This window comes from Charadrius vociferus, unplaced genomic scaffold (assembly GCF_000708025.1).
Source record: "Charadrius vociferus isolate BGI_N301 unplaced genomic scaffold, ASM70802v2 scaffold51, whole genome shotgun sequence".
Classification (NCBI taxonomy): domain Eukaryota; kingdom Metazoa; phylum Chordata; class Aves; order Charadriiformes; family Charadriidae; genus Charadrius; species Charadrius vociferus.
This window is the reverse complement of record NW_009646939.1, coordinates 1,820,509-1,832,859: the sequence shown is the minus strand read 5'-3', so window position 1 is coordinate 1,832,859 and position 12,351 is coordinate 1,820,509. Positions and strand designations below refer to the sequence as shown.

Sequence of the window (12,351 nt, the reverse complement as noted above, 5' to 3'; positions counted from 1 at the left end):
CTCTCTGAAAAGACATACCAAAACACAAACCATGTACTATGATGCTTACTGATATACTTACTTCCGTAATAGACTTGACAAAGCGGATTCCATCATTAGCTCCTTTGACTTTTGCCAGACAGTCACAGAAATAATCCCAGTAGTCTTTTCTGTTCCCCAGCAATGTATTTTTTTCCTTCTGGTCAAACTTAAACAAGGAAAACAAAAAGCAGTGAGCAAAACTTAAATATAAATATATGTAGCTACTCGGAATTCCGTTAGTCTCCCAGCAACATGTGCTTTCATGACTACTCTTAGTTTTAGCCAATGTATTCACAAAGGAAAGAGACATTGTACCGCACTGATGCAATCCAGCAGTTACAAAAACTACTTTACAGACAGTAACAGATAATAATGTTCTGGGTCTAGTTAAAATACAGACATCTATTCAAAATTGCTGAAACAAAGATTTGCAACAGATTCAGCAGCTGTTCAAGAGCAAGGAACTAACAAACAGTTGCTGATAGACCTGCAATCAAGTGTGGCAATAGCACACATGTACGTACCGGAAAAACCTGCTCTAGCTACATCACATTCAGAGCATCGATGCAGCAAGGATATGGACTGCAGCTTGGACCACTCAAATCCCAAAGCATTCTTCAGCTTCCGCTGAAGCCTCTGCAACCCAATTACAACTCCTTTGCCTAGATTAAGGCTAGATTAGCATGTCTTTGTTGTAATCAGTAACATGATTACAGTTTGTGTAGACACAACGCTATGCAAACTGCATTTCAGTTTGTCCAGCAGTGTCCCCTTTAATTTAAATTTTGAGGATGGCCAAAAAGCAGCATTCCAGATTAAAAATCAGCCCTTTGTGTTAAGGCTTCTATACAATAAAAATTAATTTCCAAAGTGAAATTGCTAAAAATTCTGTAAATGACTCACACCACTATATTTGCACTGTGAACGGCTTACTAGTATTTATTTTGCATCAAAATGTTGTCAAGATCTCATTACCACAGTTTTTCCAAGATAATTTAGCAGGATATATCTTTAAAATCAAGCTCAAATCTTTCAGATCAATAGAATAATGCCTTACATTCTTCAATCAAACTGCCAGCACTGCCTTTTGATTACATTTAGTTACTTTAACTTGAAATAAGTAAAATAAGCAGCACACGCTTCAGTCCACTTATTGGAAAAAAAAAAAAAAGAGACTCAACTGGATATTTATGACTATTTGCGTTAAACCCCACATACTGGAGAGGCAATAAGAGAAAATAAGACCTAGCTTTGATGGTGAATTACAAATTACACACATCACTTTTTACCTGTAGAAGGTACTCGAGCTTGTAGGAGAATTTTTGTAAGTTGACACTATCATCTGTGATTGGTTCCCCTCCTTCTTTAAATTCTTTACTCAATTCAGTCACAGCATCTTTAAAACAAGACATCAAAATGGTTAACTAATGCAAGATACATATAGCTCTGAATCCATAAAAAATTAAATAAATGGGTTTTCTGCCTGGATATTATGCATGTGTATTCAGTTTCTTTCAGTCCAACTGTCTTAACAACAGTGCAAAAAGCTTATTGACATGCTTGCAATTTAACACCACCTATAAAAAAAAACAGAGCTCAAGTTATGTCAATGTGTTACACTGACTACTTCTTCTTCTTAAAAAGAGCAAAACCTCCTTCTTGACACAGCAAAAACTGGCAACAGACAATTACTAACTGGTTCTTCAGCAGAGGAATGAGAAATAACTTTTTGCTGTCTCATGGGCACATTAAGGTATTGCCACAGGACAAACAGAATTCTGATTAGAAAGGACAAAGCATGTAATCTGCTAAAGGGGATCAGTAACACAAGAACAGTCGTTCAGTCAGCACATTTATCTTCTCCATGCTTTATTCAGGAAGGTTCAGCTTGTGCTGGTTACAAAACACAAGTGGGAAAAATAATTTACATAAAAATAAGCATACAGTAACCCCTCTTCTCTAAAACCCATACCCGTAGTGGGTGAGGAAATCTCAAGTCAAAGCAAACTCCCCGGTCTCCCTGGACACTCTATACCGCAAAAGGGCATGCTTCTCAGCATCAGAAATTACTGATTTTGATCTTGTTTTCCATTTGGTTTTGTACTTCTGTCATATGTCTGAGTGAGCCTTAGCTCCCAGTCCCACTTGATCCCCTTTGCAAATTAAAAGCTCTTGTTAGCAGGCATGTAGATCTCATTTTTATGTTACAGGAAGACCTAGATTCCCAGCTTTGGTGCGTATCATACCTTATATTTAATAAAAAAAAAAAAAAAAAGAAAAAAAAGGAAAAACATCTAGCTCTTGCTATAGGCAAGGACAGAGGATTAGAACAGAGACAGAGCACGAAAACGGTTATGAATCTGCTGCCCATTTTGCCTGCAACAGAGCTGTGGAAAATGAGGTTGGCTTCTACTAGTGGAGGACAAGTCAGACGCACAGAAAGCATGTTCCACTGCAGCAAGAACAGCAGATCCAATTCTCTAGCACTCTTCCTCTGGGTCTCCATTCCCAGTTTGGTTTGGTCTTTTGTCTTTTTTCCCTTCCCACATTAGCAGCAACTCCACACCAGCTTCCCATCAAGGGAGGGTCTAAAAATCAGGCCTTCTGCTTACCTCACATGAAGTCTTGTACCAACATAGCTCTAGTCATGACAACAAAGTCCTAGCTCACACTGCACACCCCACTGACACTTTTTTTTTAATTGTAAAACTTATTTCTCATCTGATATGTTTAAATTTGCAGGATTTAAGAATTTAGGATCCTGCAGAAGGTACAGCACAGCTCTCACATCAATCACATCTCTATTAAGCACATCGCACACCTTGAACTATGTCGCTACAATTGCTGCACAAAGGTGTTAAAACAACTGAAAACACAACTCCTGCTCTGTTATCTAAAACATGGAGGACGCAGTCCAGCCTACAGAATGAATCTGTCAGCATGGCACTGTACCTTGCAAGTCTCTGATAATCCGCTGCAGCTGGCTTTCACCACTAGATGCTGCCATCTTGAAAACCAAAGGAGCTCCCCTTCTCGGCTGTTAACCTTTTCATCCATCTAGATAAAAACAGCAGAGTTCATATCCTTGATGACCATTGGGCCGACGAAGATTATTCTTCTCTGTGACACCTGCAATTCTGTAAAAGTCAAAAATAAAATGAAAGTCTTTATCATCTCAAATGAGCAGAAGAGAGGTGCTTTGGCATTTTAGATCCTCTTTAGTAATGAATTCCCATAAGGCCTCTTTTCCAAGAACTTCTGTTATATTTCCTTCTAGATCTCACTTTCCATTTCAGTTATTTCTTCAGTTAAATCTTTCAAAACTATGGAGCAAGCCTCAGAGAGCAATTTTCTCTTGCTGGAATTACAACACAGTCTTACAGCCCAGCTTAGGCTGGTATTTCATGCAACCCATCTTGTGACCCTGAGGGGGGTTCTGATGACACGGGACTTTCCCTGCAAAACCCTCTGCCAGATCTTCCCTACAGGCTGCAGAGTTAAAGGATACACTGACTTTTCCATTTCAGGGAGACTTTCAAGACACAGAGTAGGCACAGGCCAAGGAGTCACAAAATGATGCATGTTTGATTCTCTGGCATTGGACCATATTTTTAACTCGTAAGAGCTAATAAAAGATTTAGTACTGGGGACTGGTTTTACCACGAGAAACATATCTCATCCCCTCCTCTGAACCCACTGTTCCCAACACATGTAAGAGGACACCACTTTATTTTAAGCTCTGTTACAGCATCCCTGGCTGGATAAATACAGCTTGCACCACCTCCTTCACCTAGAACAATGACAAATATTTATACCTAGCATTTGTAGAAAAGCTTTCCTTAATTAAAATTAATGAATTAATTAAAAGCTTCAAACACTTTGCCAAAACAACCATGCCTTGGGACCCAAACTTTCAAATACTAACCTGGTAAGAATCGTTCAAAAAAAGCCACATAGAAACTGCATAGGGAACTTACTAGGCATCCTGTTTAAAGATTGTTCAGAGTTCTGCCTGCAATAGTACAGTCAAATTTTCAAGCAAGCACAACACCCGGAGTACTTAATCTTTAGAAAATTTGCAGTTACACTTCTGTGCTTTTGTTCTCATTCAAGCTGAACTGCAATGAAATTAAGTTGTAATTAAAATCTTACAAACTTTTGAAATAGAAATATGATTAGGTCTTTCCCAAAATAAGTAAACGGGCATGGCTAAAGTAGGTGTTTCAATGAATTGAATGGACCATCCTTCCACCCTACATATCGAGGTATTGTTTGGAAATGGTCCTGATGTGGTGTCGTATTCTTTTTATTTTTGAAACAAAGCAAACCTTAACAAAGCCATGGAGACAGAAACGTGGTAACTATAAAGAAAAAGGCTGAAAATAGTCTCACTAGTGTGTTTCTCTGAATACCTGTTTTGTTACCTGCTGGTTTCCATTTCTGTATTTTGATGGCAGTAATTACATTATGAAACAACTGTTACGTGCACCATGTGCTGTCTGGGGAAGGGCCTTGGCCTGCAAAATCCCCATCACAACTGTACTGCTTCAGGGAGAGAAGGCCAGCACAGCATAGACCACCTGACCTTCTCTGGTGCCAAACACAGTTTTTTACCCTAAGTCAGCAACATTACATACCCAAGATTCCTATCTTGATTCTACTGAGTGATCATATAAAGTACCACACTTCCTGGCAACTTGCAGAGTTTGGGTTCCAATGACAAAAAGCAAGAATAATAAACCCAGTGAGTGAACGTTTCCTTTTCTAGGCACGCATAGTAATATCAGCCATATCTGTTCAGTTTGGCAGCTGTTACAGAAATGAGCATAAGCAAGAAGACTGTGCAATGTGGGCGATGACACACCAAAATGTGTGGCTAAATCAAATGCTCTTCCTCACATAACGGGGGAAAAGAGCAAGTACCAACAAGGGGATCCTGCCTGTCCCTCCCAAAACCCAGAACAAGCTCCAATTCGAGGCTCCAGAGGCATGAAAACTACGCGAGAGGTATGCCAGGAAAACAGCAAACAGGCCAACTGCAGGCAGAGAGCCTGGAAGAGATGGCAATTGGGAGTTGAGCCCTTATTTTGCAACAGCCAGCGGGGAGTGGGACATGGGGCATCCTATGGCAGACAGGCACAGCATGGGACCTCATCAAGTGCTAGTTCCCAGCAGACTGCCCAAGCAGAGATTTACTGGGGGAGGATTAAGGCAGTTTAGTGTTGCCCCAGTCCCACTAGCACTGTGTAAGTCAGTGCATTTGCCCAGAAGTCACAGATAAATCACTACTGTGTGTGCAACAGTTCAGCCACACAGCGTGAGGGAATGCAGCGTGTTCCCAATGGGCTGATCCTGCTGTGCCAAAGCAGCCCAAGACACGCATCTTTATCCCTGCCAGGATCTCCTAGACAGAATGCGGGAGCCCCAAATAGAGACAACTCAGCTGGAGGCGTGTAGCTGCACAGCCCACTCCACCTCCTCCCAATCACCACTTTCCTCCGTACAGGGAGCAAGGTTTCACAGCTTCCCCCTTCCTTGCATCAGCTCGCAACCATGAGCCATGCATTTATTCCCTTCCTTACCCAAAGGCAAAGGGGATCTTTTGACCTGAGCTATTGCACAAGGAGAATGTGCTGAAACTTTTTCTACCTGCCTTCTCCTTTGAAAAATGGGGAGAAAGGTACTTTCTCTCCTCTGTGGTCCTTCCAGACATGTTCTTAGAAAACACCGTCCATCCCACAGAAAGGTGCAGAGCTCTTACTTCCTATGGCAAAGAAAGCTGACAACGTACCTTAACTGGTTCCCCAAGGTCTCAAAATAGAAAGAGCTTCTGTAAACACCTGATCTAGTCCTTCCTGACCACAGAACATTTTGCGCAGGATTGTTTAGAGCACAACCCTGTTCCTCCAGCATTTCCTATCCTATTATGTATGTCTGTAAATATCTGCTATGTGAGAACAGCATGATACATGTGTCAGGCACGAGTGACCTGCTTTGGGTGAAAAGCTTTTTATATGATGCATCGTTACCTCTTACATAATAGCATTTGACTAAGGCCGATGGCATTAACTTGCACAAAACTGCAGTGCTGCAGTGACATCAGTGCAGTGACACTAAGGACCTGGCACAGAGTACAGCAGAGAAGGCAAGACAGGGCACGTCATCAGTCCCTCCTCGCACTCTTGGTCTGTGCCTGCTGATGTCTGAAGGTGGCTGCTCCCTCTCCTGCTGGCGTAAGTACCAGTGTGGGGGTGACAATCTTCTTTACCGAGGAGGATATCCTGGAGGTTAAAGAAAGAAGCAGAAAGGAAACAGCCCACTTACAGGAAAAGAAAAGATTTACCTGATGGGGAGTGAGACACATCCAAAACAGCAAACAAAATTTAATGACTGTAATTAAATTGGTTAGTAGGGTAGCTACAATGACCTACTTTTAATCTGATTTCATAAAATTTCTCTTTGTGTTACTGTAGCCATGCCTGCATCACCAGCAGCTATGGTTTTGGGTTTTTTTTAATTCATTCATTAATTTTGGCCAATCTTGACAGAAGGTAGAAGCCTTCAAAATATTACACTCCGGAAGTCCACAAGCAGAGTTTCTCTTAATTGATAAAAATGCGGCTGTGAGAACTCCATTATAGCCTGGTATCAGAAAATCAATTGCATTTTCAGCATACACTAAGAGTAGACCTCACACTGAAGACCTGGGATAATTCAGTTAAAAAGTAAATTGGATCTGCAAGACAAATTCATTGGAAATCAAGGTCCACTACTTTCTCCTGCTCATGGAAATATTTCATGTTAGCATAACTACTTTGGTCTAGCCATTCCAAACAAGGGCATTTCATTACATGGCCCCCGCTGGTATCACAAGACCTTTAATTATTTGGTGCCTGCAATTCTGTACCTGTTCTAACACTCTATATGAAACAAAACAGGCAAGTGAGGATATTGAGCCAAATCCTACATTCATGAGTCACAAGAATATTAACTATGTTATTCCCTTGTGTAATGTGAACACAATTTGTCCCATAGAAGCAGATACTGACTGATAACTGCAAGGCACACTTTTGGAAAGTGTGTGGAAAAGACAACCTACACAGTCATACAGTTGGCTACAAGACACACTGACAAAAGAACACTGAATGCAAACCTCATGGCAAAGTTGAAGGAAGAACTGGGAAAAGGAAGTCTCTACCGCTCAGGACTGTAACACCACTGATTTAGTTAAATCATTTCATTCCAGTAATTGTCTGGAAAAAGTACTTTGTACTTTGTTGTTGCAGGAAACAGAGTCTCAGTGGAATTTAGTGCCACTATGCAGCTAGCTTTTCTCATTTTGTGCCATGCAGGTACACAAAGCTGCACATCCATAAAGCTAAAGAACTGTTTGCTGGAAATAAGCATCTGAAGCAAACTGCAAAAAAGACAGCATGACTCTTCCGTCATGAACCCATCCATGCTTTTACTGGACAACTCAACCCTCTGTGCTTTAACACTGCATATAGAGATACGTGACTGATAGAAATGCACACTGGACTACATTAAATAGGACTATTAAAAACAAAACGCAACACAGCCTGAACGTCAGCTAAGGTTTCCCTTTGGAGTTTTGAAGCTTCGATCCATTCTGAGAAGTGAAATTTTCTTGCTAAATTAACCTTCCCACTTTGTTTTCTACAACAACAAACCTTCACATTTCAATTACAAAAGTACATCTTGGGGGGAATATTTTTTATTTATTTTAGTACTTCAAACAGACGATCATGCTGCAAACCTATGCTGGATTTCCCACATGCTCATACAACACAAACCTTGTTTTGAAGTCTTTGGGCATATAAACATTTAGTAATAAAATGCATCTTGTGGAAAATATGTGTCCAGAAAAACAAATTCACGGAGTATCATAGCATAACAGAATAGAGTAACTAGATGAAGTGCATAAAAACTTTTACATATTTTGCAAACGCCTGGTAGAAAAGTAGCATGCTTATAGTTAGGGACTCCTTACAGTAAGGCCCTTTCATGGGGAGGCTCTTGTGCTCCACGGATACTTGCATTTTACAGCAAACCACCGCAAACTAATGACATTAAAAAAATACTGCTTGCACCCCTAACCTGACAGAAGAGACTGACACAGAAGAATCAGCAAAGTTTTGTAGAATCTTTGTGCAAACTTCCCTATTCTATGGACAACTGGCCTCCATTCTCCCCCTATTCCTTTTATTTGCAAACTGTTCTTAGAAAAAGATCAAAACTAAGCAACAGCTATGAGTATACAAGTGGCACGATAAGAACTCCATGAGATAGAGTTAATTTTTAACCCTGAGTGGGGAAAGCTGGCAACATGAACAACTTTTTTTAATGCTGTACCAACTTTATTGAACCTCCGCTCTAAGACCCGACTTAAACCCCTTTAAAATGTTACACTGAACTTTGCCAAACAGGAAAGATGCACTAGACCAGGGACACGGCTTCCTGATTTGGACAATACAGTGCTTTGTCTCTGATATTCCTCACGTCAATAACAGTTGAACAACATGAACTCAAATGACCACCTTCCGCGAACAACACAGGGATGAGCTTGTACGTGCCTCACAAAGACAACTCTGTCTCAGTTCTGCGTCATGATGAGAGAAGTTGCCTGTTTGAGGAAGCAGTCAGTTCACAAAGAGAAGAACGCTCTTCTGATAACAGGAATTGCACTGGTATCGCTCTTAACAAACTCATCTGCCCTTTTTCCTTAGGACACGCCAGACCAAGCCCCATGTCAGGAATGCTACACCATGTTTACTAACATGTCTCCGAATTAACCTAAGCGTAACTGCCCCAGTCTTGTTTCTCCTCAGCAACTCCCATCCTATTTCACTCCCCCTGGAGAAACGTACTCCTGTTGCCTCAATGCCTGTATGGCGAGTTGAAATGATATGCTCCATTCAAAAGCAAAAAGTTATTTTCTCCCTTTGCACTTCCATTCTACCAATCCATTCTCCCCGTGCCCTTATGTACCCTACCTGCCACAAAACCTCTTCCTCTCCATAGCTCACCCAACCAACTATTTAAATCTCTTACACATTCTTCAAGCCAGGCACCCGACGCTCGGATGCTACTCTGAGGAACACCATACAGATACGTGTAGAAACAATAGAGGACTTCCAGCTGCAAAGGAGCACTGGTGATTCATGACACTCAACTTGCTCATTGTACAAGCTTGGAGTCTTCAAAAAATCTCATGTTTTTCAGGTCTCCAAAATTGGTCTCTGAGCCTTGTTAACTCCCTTGGCAAGCTTGGCCTGACTAAAGCATCTCAGCCACCTCTGAGACTTTGGGATAGTTAAAAGCAACAACCATTACATCCAAAATCTGAATGGGGGCTTTCCTTACCAGGATTTTTTACCTCTTACCATTCCACACCGTCCCTCCAAGCCGAGGTTTCAGAAGTACCTGAAAAGGCTGCCTCCAACTAATGGTTTTGGGAAGTTTGGCAGGTGCGTGTTAAGACTCGCCCATCTCTAGCACTCCATCTGTCCTCCATCCAGCCAACAGCAGTGGTAGCTCCCTAGGGCAGCTCCTGGCCTACATGTAGTTCCCAGTGAACTAGCAAACAACATTGAAAATTACAGGTTTTGGCCACGCACACGTAGATCAAATAGGAGGTGAGGCAAGCACATTAAGCAAAAACCATGCTGAGAAAACCCAAACCGACAGGCCACTGAGTGAGTCATGCTACCCCAGAGCCAACAGAAAAAATTCTTGTTTTCTTTCCTCTGTAGCAGGAAGCACAGATTATTTCCTCTCTCCTTCTTTTCTCATGGGTTTTCTAGTGAAGGTCACCATTTTGGGGGAAGGGAAAATTTCAGAGTTACAAACCCCAAAGACTGAAAAGCCTTCAAAGAGAGGCCTGTATGAGACTGCCACCGCTGAGCCAGTTGGGAACAGACAGGCTCTCAGATGATACAGGCTTGGCGTGAGCCCAGTTATTTGGGTACACCCTGATCCAACCTGTTCACTTTCAAAAACCTAGGTTGGCTTGCAGCAGTAGCAAAACCTTTCCTGTGCTCATCTTCCTTACCAGCAGTAAATTAAAGTCATGGTAGACACACTCAGGGGTTAACCATTTACACGTATCTTTGCTGAGATCACCATACCATCACCAACCACAGAATAATACTGTGATGGACAAAAATATTAAATCAAAGGGAAGGGTCTACAAGTCCAGGTACTGTGCAGCAACAGTTTCCCAGTGCTATTCCAAACACTGAGGTTGAGACGCTCTAAATAAAAGGTTCTGGTCCTTCTAACAGTTTTACAAACTGTTAAAGCCTTCTTCTGAATACACTTGGTCAAAGTTTTTAAAATTACTACTATTATATAATTTTTGGACACAAACAGCCACCACTCCCTGGACAAACAGGAATTACTATAGGAAAATAAGAAGTAGACTAGATACAAGTTGCTAAAAAGTTTCCTTGCATTGGGAAAACCAAACAGAAACAAAAACATAGTAATATAAATAAATAAAAATAATAATGGGTAACAGTAAAAAAATTTAGGGCTTTTACAGTTCCCTTCAGTTTAATAATCTCAACAACATCTAAAGAATACTAGAAGGGTTCAATGTTTATTTGACAAATAGGCAATTGTTAATTTTTAAATGTGATCAACTAAGAAAACAATTTTCAGCACTACTTTTCCTTGAGTCCACCAGATAAGTTCTGCAATTTTACACATACATTTCTTTACATTTTGAATAATTTTCTCTCCCTAGTTGTTCTTTTAGGTCTTGATCCCCCGCTGACCAAGTCTTAGCGGAGCCTGGCCTCCAGGATGTTAGTACGAATTCCCATTCCTTTTATGTAACCCTCTAGCAGCGGAGAGAAGGACTGCAAATACAATACACCCTTTCACTGTTATGAGATGGTGTACATAAGAGGCTTCTTTATATATGAAAATAAGGCTCCATAATTAACTAACTAACTGGCTCTTCAGAAGAAGTAGCAAAACCATGTCCACAACAAACGCTGTCAAATATATATACTACAACAAGTATAACAAAATCAACTATCTATCACTTGTTTTCCACCATAGTATCTTAGACACAACTTTTAAACTGCAGTGCAGTCTTCCAAATATGAATGTTTGGAAACACTGTTTGGAACATCTCTAAAATTTTTTAAATTCAAGCACTCCCATGAGGATTATTGGAAGACTTCAGGAAATTGCCTTGTACACAGTAATATCTGGAAAACATAAACCGCACTACCACGAGGCAGTTTATCTCCTCTGTTGTATGTCCTGCAACATTATACCAGAACTGAAAACAAGAAAAACACCAACACAGAACACGTCACCATGCTGCTGACAAGACAGTCCATGTTGTACCCTATAAATTTAATCCCAGCCTGCCTCCATGGGTGCGTGAAGTCAGAGCTGGATAAAATCAAACACCCACTTTCACTCTTCAGCATTAAAGAGGCAAAGGCCTGCTACTCCTCCCTGTCTGTTTACACTTGAAAAGTAACTCCGTTTCAAGTGACAGGATGAAGGGGGAGCGTGATACCGACAGCTGGCGTACTCCATAGGCCAAGCAAACCTTTGCACCGGCAAAAAATCATCAGCTGCAATGACCCGGGCAGAAAACACCAGAGCCCCGAGCTCCCAACCAGGCAGCTGCAGCAGCAGCAAAGAATTCACCAGCCTCCAAAACACGGCACAGCCCCCCCACAGCCCGACTCACCACCGCGGGACCTCTGCCCGAGGAGAATCCTCAGCCCAACGCCAGCAGACAACCATTTCACTAAAGCCTCGCTTTTTTCTTTTTGTTGTTTGGTTGGGTTTGGGTTTTGGTTGGTTTTTTTTTTTCCTTGCTCCCTCGGGATTACCAGGATCAACGTAAGCCGGAGGAGGGCCGGACGCAAACCCAGCATCTGCTCTGGAGACAGACCCAGCCGCCCCGCCTGCCAGCACAACTCTGCCCTGTCCATCCGCCCCGGAGATTTGCCGACACAAGGGCAAGCGGGATTAGAGCCGTGGCAAATATTTGCCTGTCAGCACTTTATAACGGGTGAGGGCACGGACACGGGCCGGTATTTGGTTTCTAGCAGGGCTCCGGCGGGGGGGACTCTTGCTTCTCCAGAGGGTCCACTCAGGGGTGGGTGACCAGGGAGAAAATAAAGGGCAGTGTTTGTGTTGGCCTAAAATTATCGGTCACCAGGCCAGAACGATGACACCTAAGGTGACTGGGCCTCAATGGTGGCCTCTGTCCGCCTAGGCGGCGTCCCTCAGGGCCAGCGCCTAGGCGGATATTGGCCACCATCCAGGCCACCCTGG

General features: G+C 42.1%; 1 protein-coding gene across 1 annotated transcript in view; it reads right to left on the bottom strand.

The window, feature by feature from the left end:
* FYCO1 (FYVE and coiled-coil domain containing 1) overlaps window positions 1–3,028 on the bottom strand; it is a 45,910-nt gene extending 42,882 nt beyond the window's left edge. The window contains exons 1-3 of the mRNA XM_009895015.1: window positions 2,974–3,028; window positions 1,311–1,417; window positions 62–187 (exon numbers count right to left, since the gene is read on the bottom strand). Of these exons, the coding sequence (XP_009893317.1) occupies window positions 62–187; window positions 1,311–1,417; window positions 2,974–3,028 (288 nt within the window). The remainder of the gene's footprint in view (window positions 1–61; window positions 188–1,310; window positions 1,418–2,973) is intronic.
* Between the last annotated feature and the right edge of the window lie 9,323 nt (window positions 3,029–12,351).